This window comes from Chrysoperla carnea, chromosome 2 (assembly GCF_905475395.1).
Source record: "Chrysoperla carnea chromosome 2, inChrCarn1.1, whole genome shotgun sequence".
In the NCBI taxonomy this organism is placed as follows: domain Eukaryota; kingdom Metazoa; phylum Arthropoda; class Insecta; order Neuroptera; family Chrysopidae; genus Chrysoperla; species Chrysoperla carnea.
Genome location: NC_058338.1, coordinates 46,187,884 through 46,210,799, shown reverse-complemented (window position 1 = coordinate 46,210,799; position 22,916 = coordinate 46,187,884). Strand labels below are relative to the sequence as shown.

At 28.4% G+C, this 22,916-nt stretch overlaps 1 protein-coding gene across 1 annotated transcript in view; it reads left to right on the top strand.

The window, feature by feature from the left end:
* The window catches only part of LOC123293739 (apoptosis-stimulating of p53 protein 1-like), a 598,530-nt gene that overhangs the window by 26,621 nt on the left and 548,993 nt on the right, over positions 1 to 22,916 (top strand). Inside the window, exons 2-3 of the mRNA XM_044874642.1 lie at positions 504 to 651; positions 20,647 to 20,802. Of these exons, the coding sequence (XP_044730577.1) occupies positions 504 to 651; positions 20,647 to 20,802 (304 nt within the window). The remainder of the gene's footprint in view (positions 1 to 503; positions 652 to 20,646; positions 20,803 to 22,916) is intronic.

Genomic DNA, 22,916 nt, shown 5'->3' with positions numbered 1-22,916 from the left:
AAAATATCGTATGTGAATCAAGTATTCCAAATATATGGCACACTTGATACATGATCTATGATTTTTTTAATGACAGGGTTACAATATTTACAAATCAATGACCTTAAATCATACCAAATTTAACGTGACTAAATATCAACAAATTTAGATTGGAAACGAGTGCCCACTGTAGTGTCACATATGTGTGGAATGCGGAAATATTTTTAATCCTTGATCTCTCAAAAGTGTTATTAGGAAAAATAGTTTGTTGGATTTTAAACGCATTTTTAGGATATTACTTTTCCTCTTAATTTATTGTGCGTTAATAACATTGTAATTCAAACAAAGGCTCCGTCAAACAAAGCCGGTAAATATTTCTTCATCGAACGGTATGTAGAAATAATAACAAATTCATGTTGCTTAGAGGTTTTATTAGCAAGATTTGGTGGCTGAACAGCGCTCAATTTAGTAAATTGATTTCTACGAAGTGGAAAGTGTTAATGATTTAAATTTTTTTGTTTTAGATGATTGTGCGGGTGTATGATGAGGAGCATGCATCGGGTGTCGAAGTCCCCGTTACGCCTGACACAACATGTCGCGATCTTATTGAATGTTGCCGCGATCCTGGTGATGAAGATTGTGAGTTGGTTGGTATATGGGCTGGTCAGTGTGGTAAGTATTTTTTTTATTATATTTAAAGATAATTTGCATCGAATCAAAATGTGGAGGTTCATGATGTTCCGAAATATGACATAGACTTGATTAGAAAAAGTTTCGGTTCTGATAACATATAAAATTATTGCATCATTTATTTCATATCCTATACCTCATTATAAAATTGGCTTCGCAATGTTGTTATCTTGATTTAAAAAAAAAATTGTATGAACTTTAACCCAGGAAAATAAAGGTTTTTCTGCTTAAAAATACAAGAGAAGTTTTTTCACCGCGATTATCTTTATTCAGATGCAAGAAATGATTCATGAAAAGTCAATTGTAAAATCATGTGTGCAAAAAAAAAATTAAGATCAAACGACGCGAAAATAGGATTTTTTCAAATATCTCGTAAACTATTATGTTGTTTTAGCGATTATATAATTTATTCGTGAGTTAATTTTACATAAAAAAGGATTTTTACAAAATTTTCGAGGAAGCAATAGTTTTCGAAATATTTAACTGAGAAAAGTTATAGTAGGTCGCTTACTCTACTACACGAAAAATATTAAAAAAAAAATTTTAATTAAAAATATTTGAAAAAATTAATATTTTTAGTTTTTTAAATATTATAAATATGAAGACACCGTAGATGTGATATTTTTTAAATAAAAGAGTTATAGATTCTTATCTTGGCCAAATTCATAACATATTATGAATGTGTTATCAAATCATTTTTCATGTCTTTGCAGGCCCAACTCGTTACTTTATGGATAAAGATATTCGATTTCTATAGATAATTGAACCATATTCGATTTCTCACATTTATAACCTTTGTAAAATTTTAAGTGGAAAGCACTATGTGGTATAAATTAATCTTTGATAACCTTTAAGTTTTCTTATATATCAAATTCTCTATTGGATATTTGCAATAAGATATTATGTAATTTTAGATAGGTATGTCAGTTATAGAATTTGAAATAGCTAGACCACACATTTTCACTTTAGTCCTATGGGATTCAAAAGGAATATTATTATAGAGAAACATTCTTCTTGAAAACATGTTCAATTATTGTAAAGTTTTATAAACTTCATTAATGTATAGAACAAAATCTTATAGAAATCTTTTTAATGAATAAGATGGCCTGCTCCCTCGTGAGACTACTCTCGTGAATTTCTTTATGTCGTGTAGCTAGTGGCGCATTCGTTTAAAAATTTAATCAATGGATGTATCGAATTGTGACCTTTAGCATTCTATAGGCAAAATAATTTTTAAATTAGGTTAAGTAGTGGATTCAATAATGATGGATTTTTATACAAGCGTTCACCCCTCCCCCACCCCTTAGTTATTTTATTTTTCTTTTCCTATTCGGGGTGGAGACGAATCCAACAAATCAGAGATCATTTAAATTGGCCCAGCCCAGCTTGAGTGATAAATGGTGTAAAAAATCCGACTTTGTTTTCAATAGTAAGATGTTATGAGAGTAATAATTTTTTCCTGGAGCGTTACTCTAAGAAGAAGGCATAACATTTAATAAGTTATATACTGGAAAATTTTTATAATGTCGAGTTATTCAAAATAAAACAGAATGAAGGAGAGTTCACGAGAAAAAATATGACAAATATAATGGGCTAGAATATTCACTGTTCAAATTACTAAATACGATGTTAGGTCATTTTAATATAATTACAATTATATGTCAACAATACAAAATCATTAGCTCACCTGCCAATATCATTAACAATGGTAAATTGAAAGCATCACGCGGGAAAGTTTAATTCGCAAGGTCTGAAACTATGTTTAGGTTGCTGTAGGGAAAACTTATATGTTTCTTTCTATTTTTCGATGAAATAACATTAAGCCATATTCTCACTTAAATTTGAAAGCTCTCTATTTATTTCAACTATTTACATATAATAAAAAATGACTTTTAAAGCTACTTTATAGTCAGTTAGACGAGAACAAATACAAATACAACCATAAAGTAATTAAAACTTATAGTATATAGGTTACGTTTTGTAGTCTGTTTTAGTTTTTATAATCAAAGGCATTAAAAATATCTGTTCGAAGTTGGTAACAGAAGTTAATATATTCAATGAGTTTCAAAATAAGTGACTTTGGTTGAATTCGCAATATACGCGTAAAAATTTATTTTTATGGAATTGTCAGCTACACTCCCATATAATAGGTCTTTGTCCTAAAATTTGTTTATTGCCTCAATCGACGTTCGTTATCGAGCCAAAACATCGTGTGAAATCAATTTTTGGATAACATCAAAAACTACGAAAATATGAAAGATTTAAATATACAAATACAAAAAGAGGAAAATAGCACGTGGTGACGTCATAACTTCTGACTGCCATAGAGACTACATATTAAAAGATTTTCACGAAAAATGTAGATCAAATTTTTTAATTGCTTATATCTTTCATGTTAACCTATCGATTTTAATTTTTATTTCAGATTTTATCTCGCACATTTTATATTTTAACGCAAGGTACATTGAAATTGACATCAGGACTAAGGCCTATTGTGCGCGGGTTTATTTTTATTTTAATCAACACTGAATATTTCGCCTTGCTCTCTTAACTTCACCTAGACTAACTTGAATTCTTTTCCGTCGATACTAATAGGCCTTCGATTTGACTTCGGTATTAGAACTCTTTTTGTTCGAAATACGATATGGCTATTTGTATACCATTAAAGCAAGGTAAAAAGCAAATGGGGAAAGAAAATCTTTGGCCATTGATGAAATCTTTGAAAAAGGATGGATCCTTTAGCTTAAGAGCATGCTATGATTGAAATTACGTGTTTAACACCACTAAACATAATTAATCTGTTTACCACACTCCTAATTTTTACATCCCCATAAAAGTTCCTAATAGTGGGTACTTTTCGATTTCTCTTTCAAAAATGAAGTTATGATAAGAAGTAAAACAATTCCAAATTTCTTCCCATTAAGGTAAAGACTATTTTATTATGTATTTAGCTTTTTGACTGTAAATATTTAACACTACAGCTATTTCTCATTTTCAAAAATAAATCTTATCTTTTATGTATTTACTGTTTATATAAAGGAGTATAAAACATGAATATTAAATTATACGCTGAATTTTCAAATTAATGTCTAACAAACATCTCTATATTTATTAAATAAATAAAGAAAACTTTATGCTATAACTTCGAAGAGAAGAAGATTATTATCCTTTCAAAGAATAATAATCTTCTTTGCTCTTCTAATTTTAAAAGCTGGATTTGCAAGATTTTTCGGTATACTTCCTTATTTATATAATTACTAACTAAAGTAAAAATGTCAGTAAATTTTTTGATTAAATTTTTTAGTGTTCACTAGCAATCGAAACCAGTTCGATAAATATTCAAATCAATAAGTCTCACAATTGGTGGAAAACATTTTCCTTCAACTTCTGCTTTTGTCTTCAAATAAACATCGCTAGTCACTGAGTTATTATATAAAAACACAATCGCAATTGACGTTCTAGCAGAAACGATTTTGGAAAAACAGTTTTAAAATCTCTTCCATACAAATATCTTATTGAAGTTAGCGTTAGTTTTTAGAAGTTCATAGTTAGGATTAAGATTAGAAAGATAGGATTATAAGCACTATTAAGATTAGGATCAGGAAAAATTAGGATTTAGGATTAGGTAATTTTCGATAACAATGTTAAAATTAACAATTAATTAGATAATAAAACATTGGAAATATAATTACTATGATTATTGATTGAAAACTTCACCTATTCTTTCGTTTTTTATACGTTGAAAAATAAATCGAACAATTTTCATGAATAATAAAAAAATACAAGACGCGCACGTATAAATAATTCAGAAAAATATTACATTATTAATAACTAAAACCGTCGAACAGTCTGGCGGGCTTATTTTGTGTCGTACTTATGTCTTTTAACTTACAGAGAGTTTGGAAAATGCTGACGCTCTCTTGAGTACCTTCTTTTCATCGACATTAAGAAGAAGAGAGCGAGAGTGAAAATTTGAAAAACATGGGTACCTACTGTAAGAAAGTAATAATATTTTCAAAGAAAAGTTTCGTATGCTATATAGAAAAAAACAGTTATTTCGAGCATATTTTGTAGATTAGGTTAGGTTATATTATCTGACCACGAAGGACACACTTAGGCTATAGAAGCCCATTGTGATACCATATATGTGTTTTTACCACCTTTCCGTTGATAATTTCATTTATCAGCTCCTCAATTTCAGAGGCTGAGTGCACCTCCGTCATGCATTAATTAAATTCATTTTGTTGTGACGGCGGTAATCGAACCCGCTACCCTAAGCAAACCGCGGACGGAATTGGTTACGCCTAAACCAACTGAGCTAATAGGGCGACGTATTATGTAGGTATATATTAAGTCGTGAAAGATAAGAAAAAACCTTTTAAACAAACTCAACTGTTGGTTGAGACTTTTTTTTAAAATCAGAACACGCTTAATAAAAACTGCAGCAAACTGCAAAATTTTGATGATTACAATAATTTTTTTGCTTGATAATTTTGTGCGTCACTCTTTTGCGATACCCTCTTTCTGATATTGAATTTAGAGAATATGCAAAAATATTTTTATAATTTGTCAATTTGTATTTTTTGTCAAAATTTAAGTTATTAATTAAAAAAAAATGAGTTGTAAAAGTGAGTTATCAGAAGTTAAAGATAATAGAGATAATTAAAAGTAAGTGCCAGGAAATTTTATATTATGTCATAATAAATATTCTGATCAAACCAAATGTAGGTAATGTTCGCATATACATATATATTTGGACTACTAAATCAGAAGAATGTCTGTTTGAAACTAATATTACAATTAATTCATACAGTAAGAACTAAAGTTCTTTAAAGAATAAAACAAGTATTTATTTCACTTCTAAAATGAATACCTTAAATTTTCAGAAAAATATCTTGTAAATAAAAAACTAAGCGCTTAATTTTGAACGTCTCCTATTCTTTTTTTTTTTCATTTTCTACTTTTAAAGCTGTGTAAAAATTATCAAAATATTCCATCTATCAGCCATAAGACCAATGTTAGATATGCTTACCTATTATTTATTTTAATGAACGGTCAAATTCCCTTGAATTTTCCGAAATCATTTAAACGTATTGAAAGTGCATAGAAAAAATTTATTGTTAAGGAATTTACTATCGATAATGTCTATTATATTCTATTCTAAATAAAAGCTCTTAGCAAAAGTTGTTACCATACGCGTAATATGAAATTGAATCGCATTTCTTTCAGAAACCTTCTGTGTGTGAAAAGACGTCTGTCTGTTTGACTGGTAATAATGTCTGAAACTATTGTAAACACATGTTGTATATTACATACAAAATAAAAGTAATCGAATATAGCATGTATGTATGCTTGGTACCATTAAGAACTGAATAATGTTTAAATATTCTTTGAGTGCTGTGTCGAGCTTTCGCCGTCTGCAGAAAATTTAGCAAATTCACAGATATTACCTTTTTTAATTGGTTAAAATTACCTTTTTTTAATTGGTTAATTAGTTTTTCATCTTACATACCTAAATAATATAAATTTTACCGTTCTGTGAAAAACAAGATAAAGTCATTTATATTTTTTATGTAATACGTACTTATATCATTTACAAATTTTCCGACAAATTTTTCTGGTACACAACCCTTAACTCGCACTTGAAACATATACAAGAACACTCTCTATTAAATTACGATTTACCTTAAAGCATTTTGAAGATCGTTGCCAATTTTTTTGTTTTTTTTGGACACGGAACCCTGATCTCGCACTTGAAACATAGCTAAGAACACTTTCCGTTAAATTACTTTTCAAACGAAAAAAATTAAAATCGTTTCGTCCGTTTAGGCACTACGATGCCACAGACAGACACACACACATAGCGTTCAAACTTATAACACCTTTCTTTTTAGGTGGGGGTAAATTAGGTACTAAATACGTATTGTGTATACTATTTAAAAAAATCTATATGAAGCTTATTCATAATAAAAATATATTATTTGTATCATTTATAAAGCAGTGTGAAACGTTTGTGTATTTTGTAGACACAAAAATACAATTAGAACAAAGACACACAGAAGTTACATAAAATTTGAACCATTCGTATACAGCCGGAGTGACGATTTCTAGACGACCCAGGTTTGAGTCCTGTCTTCTCTGTGAGTCGTTTATTTCTATTTGTTCGATTGAAAATGCGAAATGTGCTTTTTCCATTAAAATGTACACTTTCATCCTCATCACACAGTGGTATAATGTGATGAGATTAAAAGAATCAAGTATGAGGGACTGATGTAAAGTACACTATAATTCGAGTAAAAATTTAGTTTCATAATAAAAATTGATGAATTTTACTACATATAGAACTCGTTTTGCACACAACGAATAATATTTTATTGATATAATTTTACTCAAACCTTAAGGATATCGCGACAACTTTTATAATTAAAATTTTAAATACAGTGCAATAAATATAGCTGAGAAGAGAATAATATCGATCCAGAACGTTGATGTTAAAAAGAAAAACTGAAAATTTTGTAAAATACACTTAATGCTCCAGAAAGAAGTGGAGATTTCACTCGTTATCAGGCAATTAGCGTTGTTGACTTTATTATTTTCTCTTTAATTTACAAACGAATAATTTTGGTGTATCAACCTTGAAAAAATTATCTGACGTAAATCTATTGTTCATTGTATTATGAATTCATACTATCTTCTTAATTTTGATTGTATTCTTCCATCAAACAATCTAAAAAGAAAGTCAAGAAGCAAAAAAGCAGAGATTATGAAAATTCACATAGTATATTGTGCAACAAGGGCAGAAATGTTATTGGCCAACCATGGTGGAGATAATAGACATCCTTTTCGAATTGCTGGTTCACAGCTTATGCACAGCTTTTGCACACAGTAACAACGCGTAATTATGTTCTTAGCAAAAAAATTCAATACAAATTTAACTTAAGTACGTTACGATACTACGATCGGCTCTCTTACTACAGCTTAATTATATTTAAGTTTATGCGAAAATAATAACATACATGTAATTAAATAATCATTACTACTTTTATACAATAATAGAAAATACTTAGAAATATAAAAATCAATAAAATACACTTTTATTTAACAATGATCATTTTCCAGAAATAATTATAGAAATAATTCAATGAAAATGTAAGTTTTATACAAAAACTTTATTATTTTTAAAGTAATATTTGTTTTCATTTATACATAAAAATATATACAGGTTGCATCATTTTAATTTATAATGGCTAATAGCTTGTTTTTTAGACAACCAATCAAAAACTATCTTGAACAAATAAAATTTTGATGGGAGACATCATGTTCTGACATCAGATTGGACCTAGTTCCTCGGGGTTGCTTTAATAGCCAATTTAGATTCTAAACGGTAAGAGATAGAATAACACTTTTAATTAGAAGGTTCATCCTCATAAAAAACCAATATTTTTCATCTTAACTGTTTTTTCAAACATTTGTCAGCTTTGGAAGGAAATGCGGCCTAAAATATATATCCGAAAGCTAAATTGTTACCGTTAAGAATCTAAATTGACCATTAAAGCATTTCGAACAACTAGATTCCATCTGATGTCAGAACATGATGTGGTCAATCAAACTCGGAAACTTTTAACTAAGCTATTTTTTTATTGGTTAACTACAAAACAAGCTATTAGCCGTTATAGATTATAATGACCCACTCTGTATACCTACACGTGAAATTAGGACCAAAAGTAGTTAAAGAACTTTTCAAAGAATTGACTAAAATTAACGGCCAGAATTTGTTAATGAAATATAAATTACTTGTTAAATGATTGGACTATTTCCAATCTCTCGAGTCATAATGTTGAAATTATCTACGCGGGGTCGAAATACGTCTAATCACTTCAAGACAATGCAATGGTTTATATACTCGTAGGTATATAAACCTTTTAAATTAATTCACAACTTTTAAACGGTTGAATTGATTTTCGTGTAACTTACAGTTTTTTAATAGCATGTAATCGAGAACAGAATAACTATTATAATCAGTCTTAAGCCTACGAACATTCTCATAAATACTAATGCTGTCTAGTAGATAAAAAAATATCTGCCGAGATATTATGAATGATTCAAGCTACATTCGTTCCCCAGGTACTACATTTCACCAATAAAAGTGATTAAGAATTTTAAAATTCATTTTAGTTATTATATAATTCGCACTTCCTGAACTATTCAAATTAAATAGAGATAATTTTCTCTCGAAATTGTAAAATGAATATTTCATTTGATTAGGTTTGTGTTGTTTATCGTAACATAAATATTTAAAATGGTATATTAACATATTTATATTAATCATCCAGAAAATATACAATTCATTTTGTTAAAATATATAGTGGTATGTTTGTAAGGTAAGTTTGATAAAAACAATTCCAAACAGTTCCCGTTGGATAAATAATTCATTTATTATGATGATGTCATAAATGTATTACATATTTAATGTGATTTTTAAATTAACTTACTTTGTACAAGATGGTCTCCTTGGTATATTCTCTAGGCATAACATTATATATCTATTGTCCCAACAATCTGTCTCAAAGAATTACTGTTTGTAAATAAAAGAAGCTCGGGAGCTACATAAAAACCGTGAAAAACATTATATTTAAGCATAATCCATATCTCTGGTTTCGATTATCTAAAATGAAGTATACGACAGATGAATAAGTATACCCGAAATTCTTTTCTCCTTTTAAAACTACCATTTCGTAATGAAGTCGTCATAGCCCGTTTTGATCAAGTCCACAACAAAAAATTTTTTGAGATTATTGAAGGCTGTATCAGAAGAGATCTATAATACATATTTTGAAGGAAAGACCCTTTAAATAATATCTTTCTTACGTTAAATTGCGCCACATTTGAAGGTCAAAAAACGATTAGTTAGAAGTAATGATTGTAAAGAAAACAAGCATTCATAAAATGGTCTAGTTAATCTTTTTGTTAAAAAGACATTTCTGATTTGCTCACCCGTGTTATTTGTCCATATTCCGAGTACAAGAATATTTCTTCAAAAAAAATAAAATTAATATATATATATAAAAGATACTTCTTCCAAAGCTCTTAAGTTTATTACCAATGAAAAACGTATTGTAAATCATTTAAATGAACTAATTTACACAGTCGAAACACTTTTCTCACCAATTCGCTTTAAGAACAGCAATTTGACACTTAGTAGAATATTTCATACCTAAAAATATAAATCGTCGTAAATCGTCAATTATGTTGTCTCGTAAATTGATTCCCCTAATGTTCAACTAACATGACGCTACGAACTAGAATGAAAATAGAAAATAATTCTGGGTCGTTCTATGACCTTTGTATGACATTCGTACCACTATGTGAAGGTGATTTACATCCTGTAGTTTTTCATGTATAGTTTTCCATGTATGATGCTTTATTTATTCAACAAAGGTACCTAATGTTACAAACACATTATTATTGACTTTCCTCGAGTTGTACCTACCACTATAAAATTTTTACTTACTACATGTATAGATATTATTAAATTAAAAGTGGCTTCGCCACCGGCGCTCTAAACTTAAATTTTCAAGTATTACTCTCGACACAGGGAAATTAATTCTCGAATTTTTATCCGACTGTTAAGGAGTGCTTATGTTTTTCGCCTGTATCTTGTAAATATGTATGCATGTATATTTCTTTATTACCTCGTATCTTGAAAACGGCTCAATAAATTTCGACATTATGTTTATCTAGAAAACACAAGTATTCTAAGGTAGGTTTTTGGAAAAAAAATAAAATGGCTGATATTAGAAGCGAAATAATAATAAGTTAATAAAAATAATTAACAAAACTTACCGAATATTATATCAAAATAAAAGAAATTAAAAGAGGGTTACAAAAATATATATTAGTAATATGTTTAAATTTGATTAGGAATAATAAATTGGCTTAAACCTTAAAAATTTTGATAAGAGGATTTAGTATGATAAGAGGGTTTTTTTAGAGCTGGAACACTCAAAAGTCTAAAATTAAAAAAATAATAAAAATAATAAAAAACTCGACTGCGGTAAATAAAATTAGAATAGAAAGAAACAAGTCCAGTTGTTTACACAGCGACTTTAACAGTAAGTAAAACACAGTAAAATCTGAACCGACTCAAATCTTCCCATTAATTGGCCCCGATTGTTAAAGCCGCTATGTAAAAAATGGATTTGTTTCTTTCTTTTCCAATTTTATTTATTTATTTTATATTTTTAATTATTTATTTTATTTAAAGTTGTTAAACACTCGTTAGTACATTCAGTTATTGATGTGAAAATTTCTTTAGTCGCGTTTAGCGATTTTATTATATTATGTTTAGTAGAGTTTGGAAAGAATCAAAATAATTATTCTTCAAGTAATGATATTGTTAATCGAAAGCCTCCCAAAAATGAAATCAATATTTAAAAAATTTACTAGCTAATCTTTTTTCTTGGAACCATAATTTACCACATCGAAGCGCGGCAGGGTACAACTAGTTATTCATAAAATTAAATAAATTACATAGAACATACACATAGAGATATATCATATTCAAAATATTGTCCGATTTCATTCGCGTTTCATTCTAAAATTCTCATATGGACATTACTTCATCAAATAGAAGATAACATTAAAATAATGGCATTTTCTCAATACACTTCTAGCCGGGAAAAAGTTCTTTTTTAGATACAGAGTATTACAATTTTAGAATAAAAGGTGTTACAGCGGGTATTACCAAAACGCCTGCTCCAAGGGGCATCAATACCATATATCTGAAGAAGGAGGCTTTTCGGGCTACAAGTGTATTTTTAAATTGCCATTATTTTACGTCATCTACCACCATATAACATGTATGGGTAGGTATAACATTTAAATATACAAATCCTAATAAAAATTATTTATTGCTGTTGCCGGCTACGGAGGCACTACCATTATTATATTACCTATTTTATTTCATATGATAAAAATTTCTTGACTAGTGATGGATAGACAGACATAAACGTTATAACTCGATTTACGTATTAACTGAAGCTTAGTTAAACTCGAGTCATATAAATTTACTAAACTGAATCGTTTGTTTTCGCAATTGTTGTGTGAAGTAAGTGATAACTTTTTACTTTTGAAGTGGAATATAATTGAAAGTGTTATATAATAAAAGTGAAATTAGTGGAGAAATTTACGGTGCTTAATATCTATTAATATCGTTTAAAAGGTTTCAATTTAGAGTAAATATTGTTTCAAATTAAAAATACAATCGGCAATGAATTGGATTCCCATATTTGGCTTTTATTTCATTTTTTTGAACTTCCCGACTTTTATCTCATTTTTCTTTATGAATTTTCGAAAATTAAATATCATTTTTTTGTAACTCATAGCGAGTATAATTGCATCAGTTAGAAACTCTTTATGTGCCTTCCAATTACTACAACCATCTATTTATTTCTTCTAATTTCTTGTTGTTAATTTCTGTTTCGCTTTTCTGTAAACCTTTCTGGAACATTGCAACCAGTGCGACAGAAATTAAAGTTATCTTATCATCTTGGCTGTCTTAGAAATGTACTTAGAAATTGTTTATCCTGTTAAAAACGGTTATTGATCTTAAATCAATTGATTGTTTCCTGTACAAAATTACTCTTTTCATTTACCGACATTATACGATGTATCCGATTTTATGTAACGATTTCTTTTTTCGAACTCCTTTCTTCTATTAAGTAGAATTGATCCAATATAGAGTGTCGTTATGTCCAAATTCTGATAATGCAATGAATCTTTTGTGATGGGATATTTTACCAAAATAATTTTACTATAATTTATGATCTGATTTTTCTAAATTTCATGTTTTTATACATTTTGAAATTTACCTAAGATTTAAGAAAAAAATGGTCAGACAATTAATTGTAATAAACCAAATTCGTTAAAATTTGGTTCATTATACTATAATCAATCTAGAAATTCTAATAATTAAAAAGTATGAGTAACGAATGCTGATTTCGGTTTATCTATGTGTTGTACAAAAGCGATTATCTTGCGTATGCTTCAAAACTAATAAAATTCTGAAAGTATATAAAAGAGAAATTTATTGTTGAGTAATTCATGACAATAAATTATCATTTTTAATTAACATTTAAAGTTAAAATCAAATTCTGTTTAGCACCAACGCTAATGACGATTTAGCCGGGAGTGTGAAGCGCATTTTTATTGATGATAAATACAAAAGCAATCCTTTTGCATTTAAAATTAAATATCTGTGAATAATAAAATTTTAATATCTCAGAGTACTTAACGTAATTTAACTATGTGTTTAATGTCTCGACAACTTGAATAATAATTATTTATTGTTGATTAATAAATTAAAATTCAAATACATAGTAAAATTTTTATTAAATGGCAAAAAATAAAGGGTTTTAAGTGAGTGTACCGAATAAAATAGTGTTGTTAAGTAGTATTTATATTATCATGAAAATAATTATAATCAAACGTAATTTATGAAATGAAATGAAACATTAAATGTTAAATGACTTGCCTGTCACATTTAATTGTACATAGCTCAAGAGTAAAATACATTTGCCTTTTAAAAATACGGGTTGGTTAAAAATAGTGAACAGTAAAGAAAATGAATGTTCTTTATTTTAATAATTTCTCAACTAATACTTATTAGATCAACTAAAAAAACTTATATAATACGGAAGTTATAAATTTAATATGAAAAATATATGTTCAAACACAGAAATGTAGCAATAAATTCAAATTTGATATTCTTGCTAATTTCTTTGCAAAAATACTACATCTAACGAATAAAATAGTAATTAAAAAAATAATATTCCCGACTGCGTTAAATAAAGTCTGAAAAGGAAGAAACAAGTCCAGTAGTTTTCAAAGCAACTTGAACAGTTTGGATTCATTATTGAGAAGATTTGAGTCGGTCTACTGTTAAAAACGCTATGAAAACTATGGACTTGTTTCTTCCTTTTCAGATTTTATTTAACGCTGTCACGTATTTTATTTTTTTAATTATTTCTTTTATTTTTGACTTTTTAGTGTCCCACTACTAAAAAAACCCTTTCATTACACTATATATAAACTTTTAAAATAATTTATTATTTCTAATTAAATTTAATCAAATAACTAATAAAAGGGGATCACAAATAATTATTTTTGTGATCCTCTTTTCATTTCCTTTATTTTAATACCCTACTCGATAGGTTTTGTTAATTTTTTGTATTAACTTAGTATTATTTTGCTCCAAAAATCCGCCATTTTTTTCGAAAACCTATGTAAAACACTTGAGACAAATATAATTGATACCTTAAATGTTGAAATCCACTGAGCCGTTTGAAAGATACGAGGTTATAAAGAAATTTACAAACAAATATACATACAAACAAGAAACGCGCGGAAAACATAACCATTCCCTGACATTCGGGTAAAAAATCGATTGATGATAAATTATAGTAATTTTTATTTCTAACATCCTATTTATTGTAAAAATTTCCGGTTTCATATTATTAATCGATAAATGCTTAAACTTAAAAGCAGTTATAATGAAGTCCTAGTTAACGCTGATTAAATAACTCTATCCAAATTTTTTTATTATTAATTTTTATATTAAAAATAATCGGGTATCGCTTGGGGATTCCCAAAAATTAGAATTTTTATTAAATTTAAACCTGTCCATTTTTTTTAAGTAGGTAGTATTCTTACTATTTTCGATGTTTTTTACAAATAACAGTTTATAGCTATAATAAAATTGATACGTAAACATTTGTCTGGAAATGGCACAATTGCTTCGGAAAATATTTAAAATTTATTAACTTTAAAATTGCAAACCGAAAATGCTGAGATTTTCAAAACCTTTTTAATTTACTCATTGCACTGCAGGAGAAAATTCTTATTGGTATTATAGTACTCTCGAATTATAGAATTTTTATTATAAATAATAGGGAATGTTAGGGAATACATGTAACAAACAGCAGAGAAAATTTTTTTTTCGAAGGTAAAGGCAATTTTTAAGCTTTGGACATTAATTTTTAATAAATGAAAGCGCTTCGCAACTTCGATTTAAATTATTTTATTAACAAATTTATTCAGAAACAAAAACTGCAAAGACAAAAGTAAAAAATTATAAATAATACTGAATTAAAATCTAATTAAAAAAAAGTTTTTGGAAGACAATTCAATTGTGAATTGTAGTAATAATATCTGTATTTAAATATTAAAACTTTTCAAAAACATTATTCAATTATATTTTAAGTATTAGTGAGTAGCGAAAAATATTTATTTATATTCAAAATGATGCTTGTAACATCATCAGACACTTTCATCCAAAAAAAAGAAGGTAAAATATTTTTTGTTTATTATATTGTAAATCAAATTTTCATGAATACGGTAACAGTTTTATACTATAAAAATGAGTTATTTTTTTACTTTCAAGTTAATAGAACACTGTTAATGATATACATCCTTTTCTGCTTTAACAAGGCTCATTTTAAGGGCCAAGGAGTGAAATCAGATCAAGGCAATTTATAAAAGGAAAAAAAGTTCAATTCTGGTTCTGAAGTCAGTCCTCCAAAAGTTAAAAACTGTTAAACTTTTTAGAGGCTCTTAGTATTCCTTCTTCACCGTACGGCTCTCATTTTAGAGCCGATACGGTTTTTCATTGTCAAGTTGAAATAATTAACATAATATTATACAATTTCAGTTTAAAAATTTACCTCGAAAACAAGAAAATTCGTAGCAGAGGAGATGCGTTAGTTAAGCAAATTCCTTCCGAGACAAAAAAATAACCTATTTTTCTTAAAATCGAATATTGCATTTTAAATTTTTCAATAATTTTTATTTCAAAAACTAAGATTTTAGATATAAAATTACAAGAGTAATTTTTTGCTTAACCTCTTTTAGTCTAGAGAAGGAAAAAACTTTTTGGGCTCAAATTTGGTCATCTGGCATTATCCTCATTTAAATATTTAAAAAAACATTTTGAATTATCTTTTTTAATATATTTTTTGAAATATTTTAATAATAAACGTCTTTATGAATACAAATATCATAGAATATGGTTTATTAATATTCAAAAATAATTATATTAACTGGAAAATATATTTCACAAAAGTTTTGAAGTGAAATTAGTTATTTTTCCTCATAGAGCATATGTACAATATATTGTACAAAATGCATCAATGAGTGTCAAACTTTCAAATTAATTAAGTACTGATAAGGTTACAGCTGATCAAAAAATCCAAAAATATTTTTAACTTTGAAAAAATTTTTTACTTAGCGCATAGTACTTTGAAGGTAACCGTTTCTGGTAAGACGAGGTAAAAGTAAAAATTTATTATGTATAGATATGTTTATACATAATTCAAATTGACGTCACGACGAAATTGATTTTTTCGAGAATGGATTGAGCATTGAGAATGGATTAAGTTACTTCGGGGTTCGTTCAAACAAATCAAAGCATGTATTTATTAACAATCCTAAAGAAATTCATCACAAAAACGCTCAGTCATCCAGCTTTTGTCGTGCAAGAATTTGATCCAATTTTATTTTAATATGAAGGCGATTTTTCATGCTTAAGCAATGGATTGTTGCTATTTTCGGAATACAGGAACTAAAGGAATACTCATCTTGCGCTTTCCTGTAGGTACAACATAGCCACACTGCTTCGTCATTCTTATAACTAACTATAAACACAAATAATCTTCTTATACGAAAAGAATTATATTTATTAACTGAGGAAATTGGCAAACCATTGTTTTCATGTTAATAATAACCATAATAAAAAATTATCAACAAAGTTTTGAATATAGTCACCAACAACTTTACGCAAATATAATCAGAATTACGGAATTCTAAAAATATTTTTATTAAAAAACAAAAAGAATAATTAGAATTAAACTCATTTGAATACAAAAAATTTAAATAAAAATGATTTCCTGTTTTGTTTTGACAAGAGCAAATTATGTATGAAATGTATATTATCCAGTTCAGAGGCGTCAACATATATTTTTTGAAAACTTATTATTTATCCTTTTTAGCAAGATTTAAAATTTCCGCATTTGGAAATAATTTCAATAAATTCAGTAACAATTCGCAATCCCTTGTAAGAAAACTTGATAACCACTGCGGTTGGTAATAGTTAAAATTTTAAACACTTTTTTAGTGAACTAAATAAGTACGCCCCAATCTTATATATCCGTCTTATAGATCCGCCAATGAATAAATTAACCTACATTTATACCTACACGTAAAATCCTACTTATGTTATAAATGTGATAGTCTGTATGCTTGAATGTTTGTATCTTACTCAATCACGCAAAAATGGTTAAATGGATTTGTATGAAATTTGGGAGACTGATAGTTTATTACCTCAATTAGCCCTAACAATACTTTATTTTGGCAAGATGTTAGGTTCTGGTGGAATTATGAACAAACAAACTACAGGACACGCACAGTAAGAAATGTATAGCATTTACTAGATTCAGGTAGGGAGACTAATACTATAGTATCTATGTTAGCATCAGCAATACAACAATAATGAAAAGAGCTATCCACCAGAAGTATTGTGATATCTCCAACCAGTATGGACATGACGCCCATAATGCATTGACTCGTCCGCCATAACTATTGCTAATGTTACTATTTCCTCAATGGTGAAATCAGTATGACATTCATACCGATATTGACATAGTGATATCCACAAAAAATTTCTTATCGTGTACCCACTTGTTTGGTATAAATGGTCTTATGGAACATTATTTCGGGAAGATAAAGAATAATTAATAGTCCTTTTGTTATACTATGTATATGAAATATATCAAGATATACTAAGTTTAGTCCAGGGTTTGTTACGCTTAAAAATATTGATGCTTTGAACAAAGGTCAAACAATTTTGGTATAGGTGTTAATAAAATCACCTAATTAGTTTATTTCCGGTTGTCCGTCTGTCTGTCTGCCTGTCTGTCCGTCTGTCACCACGATAACTCAAACACGAAAAGAGATATTAAATTGAAATTCTTACAGCGTGCGCAGCGGACGTAAAAAGTGAAGCCGAGTTTGTAAATGAGCAACTAAGGTCAATTAGGTCTTGGGTCTGTAGGACCCATCTTCTAAGCCGTAAAAAAAGTTTAAATGTAAGAAATGTTCCTTATAAAAAAATAAACAACTTTTGTTTGTAACATTTTTTCGAAAATATAACTGTTTACACGTGAGGGCACAAATTAAGTTCGAACAGTGTATAGTATGTATTAGATGGAAATATCAGTCATGTGTGTGTGGCATGTATGTATAGCTGGCTCTCTCTCTCTTTACTCACATGACGTTAAAAAAAACGATTTCGTAATTAACACGGTCTATACTTCATATTTCAACAATTAAGTCAATTATTTGTTTTCAGTTTTATTTAATAATTAAGGTTCCGCACCAAACAAATTAAAATCTATGCAGTAGTGAACAAAAGAGGGGATAAGTGAGGGTAAGGGAAGTAAAGGCTTTAACGCGGTAGTCTTTGTTTTTAAAATAGAAACTTCCCAGCGATGCGGTTGTGTAACGGTTAGTTTAAAACATACTCACCACATCATCAACTGTATAATTATAAACAATATTAATATGACACAAATAATATTATTCATTTTGAAATAATAACATTCTATCGATTTAATAAATATTTTATATGAAACATAAAAATTGATCTAAAACATCTGATAATAATAGTACATTATTTTATATTACCTACCAACTGACTATTAATGTTTAAAATCAGATAATAAAAATTATTCGTTTCTTGTACAATAGCGATCAATAAACTTGAAATAATAAAAAATTAAATGGTTCTTATTTCTTTCACACAGAACGAGCCATTTTATTTGAAATAAGGGAATGAATTAATACAGCCTGACTTTTTAGCGAATTGTCTTAGGAAATGGAGCTATTGCTTTTAAATAAATAATAAAATTATGATACATAAATAATTCATTTTTTATAAAGTTACAAATTATTACCTTTGTTCTAATCAATTTTCTGTAAATTTAAGAAATTTGGCGGAGAACGGATTAATTGAATTGAAGTTTTTTGCTGTTTTATAAATAATAACATTATATTATTTTCTCCAAACAGCTACGATTATGAGTTATAATTAGCCCCCATATTCGCAATAAGTATATAACTAACACCTACGACCGTATAAAATATCGCATGCTTCCTTAATCTGGATTTTTTGCACTTTTGTTTTGCAATGTTTTGGCTCCTAATCAGGTTTTTAAAAAAAAATTCGTTTTCACTACCCGAAAGTACATAAAAAAGCTTGCAATTTAAAAAAATTTAAGTCCGTTGATTTTCCTGAACTATGTACGATCTGTTGAAATTTTTCAGAAAAATTCGTTTTTCTCAAAAATGATGTTATGTATCGGGCTATTAAAAAATTACCACCTTTTTTATGATCATAAGTTACATCCAGAATTTCAACTCAATTCCCTCATTTTTTTAAAAGTTATCAAAAAAAATTGAATGAGTGTGAATACAGCGCTTTTATTGAGATTTTTAGATTATTTTGCAATTGAAGTTAAGGGTTCGATAGCAGGCAAGGTATGCTTATATTTTTAAGAAACAATTGTATTTTTTATTCTTCTCAATACGATCAATAGAAGCAGAGAAAATGTCGCCAAGGAAACAATGTGGAGAGGTAATTGAGTGCAGAATATCGCGCGGATCGTTCCGGAACCGAAAGTTATTTAAGAAAATTAGCCATTTGCAAAGCTTTACGAATTCGCTTTATCTAACTAACTAACTAATTAATTGTATTTTTTAATACGTCTTGCTTTTTATATATTTTTTTAATTTTATTTAACCCTGCTTTTGTTAAAAATGTATTTCAAATTGGATCATTTTTTATGTTTTGAATATAAATGTCTACCTATACATGTATTGGAATAATAATTATATATAATTATTAAAAATATATTTGAAGTTGTTTATTATTATTTATTTGTTTTTAATGTCTGTTTAGTAAACAAATTTATTTGTTTTATGTATTGGCTGTCGTATGTAAAAAGTTTCTGTGCATTGAGCTGTATTTACAAATTTGGCAAACATCATGCAACGAACGTCGAATAACGAACATAGACATCAAGCAAATATGTATAGAATTTTCTTCTGTATATAAATAAAAAATAAATGATATTTTAAAATTACTTTCCATCAATCGAGAAAGATCGTCATATATGTAAAAAGACGCTGTATATTATCGCAACATGAATGAATTTCTTTCTTTGTGATATGCTTATTCGATACTTGCTTAAGTTCGTTTTTCGATGCTTGTTGTACTTGAATGATATTCGTCAAAACTGAAGCCATAGCTTAATATAAAAAGGTATACATTTTTTTTAAAAATTTGAAGAATTTCATAGAAGCCGTTTTAGATATGTTCTGTAAGCTAGACCAAAAATTTTCTGATTCAATTAATGTTCTCATTGCATTTTGTTGTTAAATTTTATCACCTAGCTGCAGGAATGGTGATCTGATTTAAAATAAAGATCCTTGAGGACTTTTGGAATTCAAAAATTCCAAATTTCAAACGATACAAACGTGGATTTCAAAAATAAGCCATAAGATTGGTTAATAACATTAGCGTCAATTAGCGGGAGTAAACCGTAGCTTGTGAACGAAAGCTTATGTGGATTCATACTTTTTTGTCATATCAAACAAATTTAGACCAGATTTACCAAGGCTTTTAGATGATGATTTGACGATTTGATAGCGGAACCCTCTCGACTCAAGATCAAATATTCATGTGAGTTCCACAAGCTTAATTATAATCATTATATAAGAGGTTTTTCCGAAGTTTTTCTTCGGTGAACGAAATTTTTCTGACGACATAATTGTGATGTAACTTCCTCTCGAGCCATTAAGTGATAATAATTTTTTTGTTTAATAAAAATGTTGTACTAATTTTTCTCTTAATATTTTATGTTTTAGAATGTGCATTACGTGAAAATGATAGACCGTTAGAAATTCTACAGAAGTGGGGTAGCGGAAGGGAGCCTGTAAAGTTAATGTTACGCTATACACCTCTTCAGGAAATCACATCGACTGGTAATGGAAATGGAAACAGCAATAACAACAACAAAGAAGGTTGGACATTTTGATTCCGATTCATAATTTTATTAGTTTATAACAGAAAAATTTTTAATAAATTTAGTTGTATGTAATGAATGTTTAATTAAGGATGTTATTTTTTAATGTACTGCGATTTTGACGTTCTGTACTAGAATGAATTGTGGACCTGGGATAGGTAAAAACATTTTTTCTTACAAAAATCATTTCGACACATCCCCACTGTAATTTATTTACATCTACATCTAAAATGGAACACATCCTTATTAGTACAGGTAAAGTAAATATTACAGTTTGGCGTCAAAATATGTACCACATTGGAAGTTTGTTGATTAACCTTATTTTGGCACGAGCAATAAAGATCTGCCAAGCTCTACCAAAATTTAGGTGTTCTACCATCTCCCAAGGACTATGAGAAGGATGGCAATTTCAAAAAATGCAAATTACAAAAAAACCATCAAATAAAAGAAAAGTTCGAGCTGATTTAACTGTGCACATTTTCGTTAAAAAATTGCCGTTTATTTTGCCATACACTGCAAAATTCTTCTGCCACCCTCAAGAAAATAATCGCACTTGCTTGATGACAAACTTTTACAATACTATAAATAAATGTCATCACTTGCAGAATAAATTTGGTGCGCCTGCTTGTAAGAACTATTCTCCGTAGATAGCTGATATTATTGAGAGTTACTAAGGCCGCCATTAGTTTAGAAAAATAATTAGGGCTCTGCGAAAAAAAAATCATAGCCTATATGCACGGAAGCCAACTATCAAGCAGAACCACGTTTTTCGGGTCCGCTGTAGGTTATAAAAAGTGTATTCAAGCTCATTAAAAACATAAAAATTAAATAAATAACACCTTTTTCTTGTACTATCGTTTGTTTATACGACTCTTATGATTTCATTACGTCACTACATCACGGACATTATTAGAAAAAAAAACTTCAATATAAACCCAAACACATACTACAGCATGTCAGTAAAACACTTGACTTTGAACTAAATATGTGGTGGAATAATTAAACTGCGTCATTCCGTAATCGTGCACTTTAAGCCAAAAATGGTAAAAACCTTTTTTGTATAGATAATTAAGTTTCCTATATTTTTAGTCAATTTTTGTTTGTTTGTTTATATATATATATTCTGAAAAAAATTAAAATTATAAACTTCCAAAATAAAAGACCCTGAAAAAGATGGCTTATTGTTTATTTTCTTCGTATTTAATATTAAGTAATAGAATTAATCGTTTGTGTTTTTTTAACTTCGAAAAGGTTGTGAATGCGTGTACGAAGTAAATTTTTGCATTTTATACCCTAATCGATTTTTAGTGGATAATTCTTGTAAAACACAAAAGCAGTTACCTACGAACCAGGACTGTAAGCTAATATTTTACCCTAGTGTATTGATTTATTTTCCTGGCTTGGTAATAATTTCGCCGGTCTTCAACTACTTCAACTATACACTCAACCTACCAACCTCATTATAGTTTGGTTGTAAGGTAAACCAATAAGAAATATAAAATCATCCTATTAAAGTTTCCATGCTTGGAACGCCATTTTATTCAGTACTTAGCTACTATACTGGCCCAAAAAAATAAATAATATTTGCTTAAACAGCGTGTAGTAACACATAACTCTCGTGCATCCAAAAGTTTCATAAAACAATTCCCTTCATTCGTTATTGTTCCATATTACGGAATTAGTTTGCACATTTTGAAAATAAATATATATCATTTTGAAATACTTATATTTGCTGAAGTAAATTAAAAGTTATATGGAAAACTCTTATAGAACAAGTGAAACAAACAATTGAATGAGTTAATTGTTGAAATACCATGTATAGACAGTGTTGATTATTCATTCACATTACATTTACATACATGTCACACACATATAACTGATATACCCATGTAATACTACAATTTGCGCATAATATGCGCTCTGACGGGTAAACAGTGATGTTTACGAAAAAATGTTTCAAACAAAAGTTGTTTAGTTGTTAATTTTTTTTATAAGGAACGTTTTTAAGATACTTTTGTTCTATCTCTAACGGTTTACAAGAAGGGTCCTACGGATCCAAGACCAGTTGACCTATGTTGCTCATTTAGTCAGCACGCTATAAAAATTTCAGCT